General features: G+C 31.9%; 2 protein-coding genes across 2 annotated transcripts; one reads left to right on the top strand and one right to left on the bottom strand.

Annotated features, from left to right (window-relative positions):
* Positions 1-592: 592 nt before the first annotated feature.
* On the top strand, positions 593-3,986 carry LOC108322375 (probable pectinesterase 15). The gene is made up of 5 exons (XM_017554452.2): positions 593-1,062; positions 2,224-2,395; positions 2,612-2,818; positions 3,288-3,538; positions 3,625-3,986. The coding sequence occupies exons 1-5, from the start codon at positions 653-655 to the stop codon at positions 3,803-3,805; spliced, it is 1,221 nt and encodes a 406-aa protein (XP_017409941.2). The 5' UTR covers positions 593-652; the 3' UTR covers positions 3,806-3,986.
* A 757-nt stretch (positions 3,987-4,743) lies between these two features.
* LOC108322376 (UDP-glycosyltransferase 73D1) lies at positions 4,744-6,365 on the bottom strand. Its single transcript, XM_017554453.2, has one exon. It carries the CDS (start codon positions 6,304-6,306, stop codon positions 4,843-4,845), a length of 1,464 nt encoding a protein of 487 aa, XP_017409942.1. The 5' UTR covers positions 6,307-6,365; the 3' UTR covers positions 4,744-4,842.
* Positions 6,366-9,511: the final 3,146 nt, after the last annotated feature.

The raw sequence follows: 9,511 nt of genomic DNA, 5'->3' as shown, positions 1-9,511 counted from the left end.
ATCCTAAAGTTTCTATTTTAAGAAAAACCGTATAATCACTACTTTAGATTTTATTTCACATTTATTATTTTTCTCAAAGTCCGAATAAACTAGTCCAACTTCACAAATTATAACATATAATTTAGAAATTATCTAGAACAAAAACATTGTTGGTAAGAATTAAACATAATTAATTTCTTCCTTATGTTATTCAAACCCTTTAACCAAATAAGTTAGATAACTAAATCATTTTACTCATCCCACAAATTGTAAGTTAAACTTATCTCTTCATTCTCATTATTCTACTCAATTAAACTTGTTAGGGTCTTCAGTCTCATTCATACCACCCCAGTAATGAATGGACATGTATTTATTTTATCCTTGACTTCATTTTTTTTGTTCATTTTCAATCTTTGTGCAATTACTTGGCGTGTCCATCTTCCAATCTCTAATACTGCGCATCTTTGTTTTTCCATCAATTTTCTACATAGATCCATAATGCTTTAAAAAGCAGTCTCTAACTAGACATGACACAACTCCATACGAACATTTCTTACCTCCCACTCCAATCAAGCATCACCAGCACATAATAGAAGCATTCTTCACTCTCCCCTCAACCCCAAAACCTTTTTTAGCTCAATAAGAAACATAACCTAACCATTTCATAAAGCTAATGATGGGATTCAACAGAAACTTCTTCTGGCTTTCTGCCTTTGTCATTTTTCTCTTTTCTGTCTCCTTTATTTTCTATTGCACTTCACCTTCCCCCATCGATTACACAGCCATTAGTCCTCACGATAGTTTCAGTTTCCAGCTTGGTATATTTAGTGGCGCTCAAGACTTGGTATCTCTGATAACAAGTATAGCTAGGAGGAGACACCATCACCACCATCATCATCATAAGGAAAAATGTGAAGGGGCCAAGTGGGATTCCAGGCTTATTCAAGACTATAACGTGAGTCTTGTTTTCACGGTTGATTTAAAGGGCTGTGCTAACTTCAGTAGCGTTCAAAAAGCTGTTGATGCTGTTCCTGAATCTAGCTCTGATACCACCCTTATCATAATCGATTCTGGTACATACAGGTCGTTCTCTCTCTCACTTTTTCTTCATCCTTTCTGCCTCACCACCTTCACTTTACTGTTTCTTTCATCTGTTAAACCAAACACCTAGTTCATGAATCCAAAAATTAAAAAAAAAATGATTCTAAATTACGTCTGAGAAACTCTCTTACATGCAAGAGTCTTCTCAGACTGATGGGTAAATAATTCAAAGGTTTTTTTATGTTAAAAAATTAATTTTGATAAAAATGGAGGCACTGAAGGATCAAATGACTTGGTCGTAAAGCTGTGTATTCCATGTCATGAACTTACCCCCAAAAAGTTAAATTATTAGGTGGAGAAAACTCTTTCTGGTATCACTAACAGCAACTCCATCAACTTTTATGCATGTTGTCCTTTATAAGTTCCACTCTTGCAAGAATCAGCCATTAATATCCATTGAGTTAGTATATAAGGGTTCTCAAGGAATAAAAAATTTAATTACAATAATTCATTTTCTTTAGTGTCAAAATAAAAAATTATTACAGTAAGGATTATTTATAAAAATCTTGCCTAAGAATAAATCTAGAGTAAAAAGAGTAAAAGTGGTGTAAGATTACTTATGGATAATGTAGTGAACATAAAAATGAAAGAATAATGGATTATCGTTAGTGCTTTCATTAAAAGCTGAAGAACATGACTAGACGTGTCTGGCTATATATAATTATAGCATTTTTGTTTTTATGCTTCAATCCCCTTTTAGAAAAATATTTAGCATAATAACAAAAATATCCTTGAAAAACCAAAACTGCAAGCATTTAGATGCAATATATCTAGAAGTGAAGTTGAAAACTCAGCATATATAAAATTGTTTTACATTATATAATTTATTTCTACTTTAATATATATATATATATATATTCGATTACTTATAACTAATTACTTAAATCGTATAATTTATTCATGAACTGATAAACTTCAATTAGTAACTCTATCTCACTTCAAATATGAGATAAGTTTTTTTTTATTATTTTTATTGATAAATGTTAATATTTTGTTAGGGTAGAAGTTGAACTCATAATCTTTTATCTTTTATACATTTCTTTTTAAATCTATCAGACCAATCTTATTATTCTGAAATATTAGTGAAAAAGTGGACTGATAACCTTATTCCTCAAATATTTGATAAGTTGTTACAAATGACAGGGAGAAGGTAGCTGTGCAAGCCAATAAAACAAACTTAATAATTCAAGGTCAAGGATATCTGAATACAATCATAGAATGGAACGACACCGCCAATTCCACTGGCGGTACTTCCTACAGCTACTCCTTTGCCATCTTTGCTTCTAAGTTCACTGCTTACAACATCAGCTTTAAGGTAATTAAGCATGCATGAAATTTCATGTTACTTTCTTTGGTCAATATCTGTTGGGTTTCTGCATGGATATGGATAGTAACAATGGTAAAACTATTAACTATAGTATCATCTCAGTAAGTGTAAAACAGCCTTTTGAATGTTAAATATTTATTGTTTCCGGGATATTATCATGGCCATGTGATTTCTGAGATTTTTACAATTTGATTCTCTGAAAAGAACACGGCTCCTCCACCGTCACCAGGAGCGGTGGGGGCACAAGCAGTGGCACTGAGAGTCACCGGTGATCAAGCAGCCTTCTATGGATGTGGATTTTATGGTGCACAGGATACACTGAATGATGATGGTGGAAGACATTATTTCAAAGAATGCTTAATCCAAGGATCCATTGATTTCATATTTGGAAATGGTAGATCACTTTATGAGGTGAGAAAAGAGAACTTTCTTCCCTTTAAAGTATATATATATATATATATATGTCTTGTCTATCGCAATTCATTACCCAATACATGACATTGCTTAAGGTTTTGGATTCTCTCCTATTCAAAAACTAACCACAAGAATCCGTTAGGTAATGTTATTGGAGCATGTTTGCCTTCTTCGGGATATATTTATATAATTTTGTGAGAAAAAGGTGTCATACTATCAAATGAATTTTTATTCTTTATAGAAATAACTATTTTAGTTTCATTTTTTCAGTGCTTTTTTATCGTTTTGGTTTACTATTTTGTTTTCACATGATATACATTTAAAAACATTACGTAACAATTACTTTATAATAGCATCATATGTTTTACATTATTACTAAATAATAATATAATGTGGTAATCATATTATAAAGATGTATTAAGTGAAAATTGAAACAGGAATTTAGTTGTGACAGTGAGACGTGCAGGATTGTAGCATAAACTGTGTAGCAAAAGCAGAGAAGGATGAGATTAGTGGGTCGATCACTGCTCAAGGGAGGCAATCGATGGATGAAGAAAGTGGGTTTTCCTTTGTGAATTGTAGCATCGTTGGGAGTGGAAGAGTGTGGCTTGGAAGAGCTTGGGGACCCTATGCCACTGTCATCTTCTCGACAACATACATGTCTGATGTCGTAGCACCTGAAGGATGGAATGATTGGAGAGATCCCTCTAGAGACCGGTATCTGTGCATGTCTTCTTAATTATACCTTTTATCTCTTCGCTTTCAGCCATGATTAATTCACTGTCTCATTTTCACTCACACAGGAGCGTCTTCTTTGGGGAGTACAGTTGCCATGGAGCTGGAGCAAATTATGCATCCAGAGTCTCTTATGCCAAGCAACTCAGGGATTACGAAGCAAACTCTTACATGGACATTTCCTACATTGATGGAAATGATTGGCTTCTTAATTATCGTCATAGTTATGTTAATCCTTCGTATATCTAATGCCAAACAATAAAGCTCCACTAAGACATCATTAGGATTTGGGAACAAACCAAAGTTTCATTTTTTTGTTCTTTTGGTGATCCAGCTGTTCATAATTGATGAGTAAATTTGACGTACGTCACTTCAAAAAGTTCAAATTAAACCAAGTTGGAAAGGGAAATAACTATTAGAAAAGTACTCAACCCGTGTAAAATATTCTGTTTATATATATATATATATATATATATTTTGTTTCTACCGGATAGAGACGACAGGTGGGATAGGGACGACAGGGATCAGGATGAATCGCGCGAAACTCCTGTCTGGACGAGCATTGGCTTCTTCCGTGTTCTGGGTCGTTTTGTGTGGGTTGACGTTCAGAAATACTCCCACTCTTAAATCAGAATTTTGTCTGGATTTGTAAAATAATTTAATTATAAAAAATGTGTTATCTCGAAATTAAACTTTCTCATTTATAGAATTTAAAAAATATGACGAATTAATTTATCTTTTAATAATTATTAATATCAATTTTAATCATTCATTAACAGTAGTTATCACATTGATTATATTATAATTCTGCTCAACTGTTATTCTAATTAAACAGTAAAATATTTTTTCTTACCCCAACCATTTAATTCATTCAACTCAGCACATAGTCATCTCCGATCTATCATGTCTAATCCAATAATATATATATATATATATATATATATATATATATATATATATATATATATATATATATATATATATATATATATATTTTGTTTTTTTTAAACCCCTTATTTTAAATGTAATAAAGAACTTCATAACTATAATATTATTTTATATTACTTATAAAATCTTACATTTTATGTGAAGATAATTAAATAAGAAAATTAAACAAAATAACTGGCCGTTAATAATAACGAATTCTAAAATTTTAATTAAATTTATTTTATTATAAGTCATGAAGAGAAAATGACAGAAGGATAAACAAACGTATATCCCATGTTAGTTACCGGGTAGACAACGAAGACCTTGACCCAGATGTTTCACATATTAATTAATTAACACTAATTAATGTTGACAATGTCTTGAATTAAGCATGAAACGTTGAAGTGAGAAGAACCTTCCTCCACCATGGCATTTCTTGCCATCTTTCCAAGCTCTATTGCTCTATTCCTCCTGTTTTCCCCCTCTTCTCCACCCGCCATGCACATCTCTATAGCCTCAGTGATTCTAGTTTTCTTCACCATTGCACCAACTTTCTCTTCATCACCCCATCTCACCGGAACCTCCACACCAATTCTAACTCCAATTTTCAAGACTTGCACAATAAATTTTTCATTCAAGAATTGCTCAGCAAATAAAGGCCATGTTATCATGGGCAACCCAGATGACACGCCTTCTATGGTTGAATTCCAGCCACAGTGGGTCAAGAATGCACCAACCGAAGGGTGAGACAATATCAATGTCTGTGGAGCCCATCCCTTTATGACAATTCCTCTTCCTCTTACCCTTTCATCAAAATTTTCATTCTCTAACCAATTATTTACCTCTGTAATATTTTCTCCCGCAGTTTTTACCACCCATATAAATGGTTGATTTGATGCTTCTAAACCCAAAGCAATTTCTATCAATTGAGACGTAACAAGCCTACACAAGCTGCCAAGGCATGCATAAATAACTGATCTTGGCTCCTTTGAGTTCAGCCATTCCAAGCATTGCTTCTCTTCAATTGAAGGTTTGTTTCCTCTCTCAAACTTGTCCAAACTATCCTTGTTGGATAAAGACACAGGACCAATGCACCAAACTCTCTTGTTCAAGGCCTTCTCATACTCCTTTACACAACCATGTTCCAATTCTTCAAAGCTGTTTACCACAACCCCAGAAGCAGACATTTCGGCCTCCAACATTTTGTGTCTAAAATCATCCAAATCAGGCAGAGAAAAAAAGGCTCCAGGGAGCTGAGCTTTGGTTATCTCAACCCTCTGGGGCAGTCCCGGAATGAGAAAAGGTTCTGAATCAGAAGAGCAAGAAAGATGAGAATTGTAGAGCTTGATGTTATAGGAGCTAAGTAATGAAAAACACGACATCCCATGAAAGACAAGCCTTGGAATGTTGAACTTCTTGGCTGTTACAGAAGTCCAAGAGAGGCATTTATCTGATATAATGCAACTTGGAGGAGAAGGGTGGTTTTGAAGGTACTGCTCCACAGGTTCTTGCATCATGTCAAGGCCAATATAGAAGTTTCTGAGAAGGTTTTTTGATGGTAAAGCATCAAGGTTTTCGCAGCCTAATGGAAGTCCTACTTTTTGGCATGGAAATGGAACTTGTAGGAGCTGAATTGGAAGGCCAGATTTTGCTGCTCTAACAATGGTTTGCCCCATTCTTGAGGCATTGTTAGGGGTACTTATCAATGTGATGATAACACCTCTCTCTGCCAAAATCCTTGCTATGTCAACCATGGGGATCATGTGCCCTTGAGCCAGAAGTGGAACCAACACAAAATGAGGCTGCTTCAGTGGCAAAGCCATTACGAAATGAACTTAAATTATCTAATAAAACTTGTTTTGTACATGCTATTGAAAAAATTCAGAAGGCCAATATATATTGTTGGCCATGAGTCACAGTACGATGTTTCTATTTAAACCGATGACCATGATTTCAAACCTTCGAGAGCTTTCTTTTTATTTTATGATGATAAAATATTAGCTTCAAAGTAAATTAAAAAAAAAACATCAAAATAAACTAATGAAGAAATAATCTCAAATCATTTATTTGTCAATTTTCCTGCAAATTAGTTTTTTGTGCCTTTAACTCTATCCAAATTTAATATACATAATTGTTATATGTTATGACTAGGTTTAGTTTTTAATGAAATAAGCTTAATTAATTGCTACTAAGATTTTCCTGGTGATCAAGAGATGTAATTATATTCATATATGCGTTTGATCAATTGACACTAAGTTTGCATTTTATTACTTTCAGTTGTTTTTAGAATACGAATTTCTTTGGTTGTTGAAGCATTTGATATATTCAGATACCCATGTGACGTAATTTGAGCACTTGTTAAGGCGATGAAGTGTACGACTAATTCATATATTAATTTTATATTTTAATAAACGACAACAAATGGTTTGTTTAAATATAAAACTTTGGCACCCATAAAGCAACTTATAACTTTTATTTATCTTATTATAATATATGTTATGAAATTATTCTTTTAACTATACATTAAAAGTATTTTTTTTATTATTATAACTGTTACAAAAGGTTGCTTTAAAAAGATAAACATATCCATAAAATCAATTACGTACATAACGATTGATGAGTTGAATCACTCAAAGTACGCAGTACGACTGACAGAAACAGTGGGTTCATCGTTGACTAGGTCAAAAGTTGAATCACTCAAATACGCAATTTGTTCGAAACCAACCGCAATTTGTTCCGTGGGAAAGGATTCTTTCAACAAAGAATTATGGGTAAATTGATATGAAAAGCTGTAAATATATAAATCTATTCAATTATGTTCATATGGTACTATAGCAATTATATGAATAAGTTGATATGTTTCCCTTTTTGTTTGCTGTTGGAATATTTCTTCTCAAATGACATTTTATTTGAATCCTATAAAATATCAATTCTCACCAAAATACATAAATACAAGAAGATTTATTTTAACAATATTTAGAGATAAATTTAAGAAGGCATGTGAGTGTTTGTTTATCTATTTGTTTTCGTCCAAACATGTAGTATTTAAATTTGGAGACTTCTATTGATGATGTACATGAGTTTGTTAAATTTAGATGTGAATATGACTTTTTCAATATAAAAAGAAGAAATTGTTTTTTTCAATGTTAGGTACAAATAAAGTTTCACATAAGATGAAATAAGAAATAGATATGAACTTATATACACATAAGATAACTCAATTGGTAAGAGACCTTTTGGAGTGGTATCAAAAGTAAATCCATGAATACTTGACCAAAAGTAGACAATATCTTACCAGTATTGAGATTTATGTGTGTGTTGTCCCTTCCTACATTGAAAACATAAATATGATGAATGAAACATGTGGAATGTTTGAAGGGAATTGTAGACTAAAAGAATTTAATGCATGTTTATGTTAAAATTTAATATAGTTTTAAGTTAAAAATTTAAATATGAATAGAATGTTTGTTGTTGGATAAAAATAAACATGACTTAAACAGAAAGAGTCATAAATTTATGACTTTAAAATATTAAATTAAAGATAATGTATAAGTTTTTGTATAAATTTTTTTATTGTTCACTAATTCATATCAAATTAACGTAAGTTAACTGTAAAGAAAACTAATAGTTTGGTAATAGGAAATATAAGAGTTATAAATGTATCTTTTACATGTATTTGGTTATCTTTAACGTAATTTACATTTTTTACTATATAAAAGATTTTATAAGCTTATAACAAAGCAAGTTTGTATTCTGTATATTAATTAAATATTTGCTCTAAAAAATATATACAAAGTGTTGTATCAAGCATTTATTGGTCATATAGGATACAGATGTCATCATTCTATTTGGTCTACGTTAAGAATAGTTGTCCATAGAAAGAAACTATAATGTTTGACTTCAATAGTATTGGAGAGGTGCATTTGTGATGATTAATAAAAGCTCCGAAAAGTATAATGCCCAGAAAAATTATAGAACCGCACCCTCATATATTAGATACTGAAATTTTCTAAGCACAGTTTGAAAAGAAGGTTCTTTCGTCCTTGCAAGTAACTGCCTAAATATGTGGGTATTGAAACCATAAATCAACAGAAAAGAACTATAGGTAAGTTTCTTACCAAATGTATATTTGAGTTTTCGTGAATCAAGTATGTTTGCCAATGTCATTAAATGAAGAAGTTTCATACCAAATTACTCACTCCAGAGACCTTACAGAATATATTTTGGTTACACATAAAAACAAAGGTTAGTAAATAGATAAAATAGTCAGAGAATTGTTAAGAAATAACTTAAGTTTAACTCAATTCCATAAAACTGGTTTGGGTGAGGTTTATACACACTTATATATTATAAATTGATTTTATTTTTAGTCGATTTGAAATTTCCAACACACTCCCTTCACGTTGAGGTATATACATATCGAGCGTGAGAGTAGAATTAATGGGTTGTTTGATAGTGACCCGACAACGAGTGGAACAGAATGTCCACATGGATCTCGCTAGGATAAGTTTCAACCATGATTCTGATACTATATTAAGAAGTGGACTTTAAGTCCAACTCAACACCACAAAACCGGCTCATAAGGTGAGGTTTGATTTTGATATCAAGTTTCACATCGACTAGAGATATGATCAATTTATAATATATAAGTGAGTGCAAATCTCGTCTTACAAGCCTGTTTTGTGAATTAGGTTTAAAGCTCGCTTCATAACCCACTCTTTAACAACAATGTTATTAAATTAACTTTATAATTAATTATTTTATCTGAAGCTTATGTTGGCCATCATTAATATTATTAAGAATATGAGGTCGATTTTTTTTAATTTAACAATTATGCGCACAAATTTTAGATAGATGAAAAGTTTATAGGAAACATTGACTTTGTATTTAGAGAGGTCTATATATTAAATTGAATTTATTTAATAAAGCACTGTTCGGTGAGAACGAATTTTATAAAAGTTGGCAAACTTGATCTATTAAGTAGAGGTGACAAGATGGAAAAACAGGCCAGCTACAATGTTTTGGTTC

Source organism: Vigna angularis, chromosome 2 (genome assembly GCF_016808095.1).
Source record: "Vigna angularis cultivar LongXiaoDou No.4 chromosome 2, ASM1680809v1, whole genome shotgun sequence".
NCBI classification, from domain to species: Eukaryota; Viridiplantae; Streptophyta; class Magnoliopsida; order Fabales; family Fabaceae; genus Vigna; species Vigna angularis.
The sequence above is the reverse complement of the archived record's forward strand: the minus strand, read 5'-3'. Positions and strand labels throughout refer to the sequence as shown.

Excerpts from the sequence above, each read along its gene's own strand:
- LOC108322375 (XM_017554452.2), top strand. The coding sequence starts at position 653 with ATGATGGGATTCAACAGAAACTTCTTCTGGCTTTCTGCCTTTGTCATT. Across the intron at positions 1,063-2,223 it reads ATCGATTCTGGTACATACAG|GGAGAAGGTAGCTGTGCAAG; the intron begins GTCGTTCTCTCT and ends TACAAATGACAG. Across the intron at positions 2,819-3,287 it reads ATGGTAGATCACTTTATGAG|GATTGTAGCATAAACTGTGT; the intron begins GTGAGAAAAGAG and ends TGAGACGTGCAG.
- LOC108322376 (XM_017554453.2), bottom strand. The coding sequence starts at position 6,306 with ATGGCTTTGCCACTGAAGCAGCCTCATTTTGTGTTGGTTCCACTTCTG.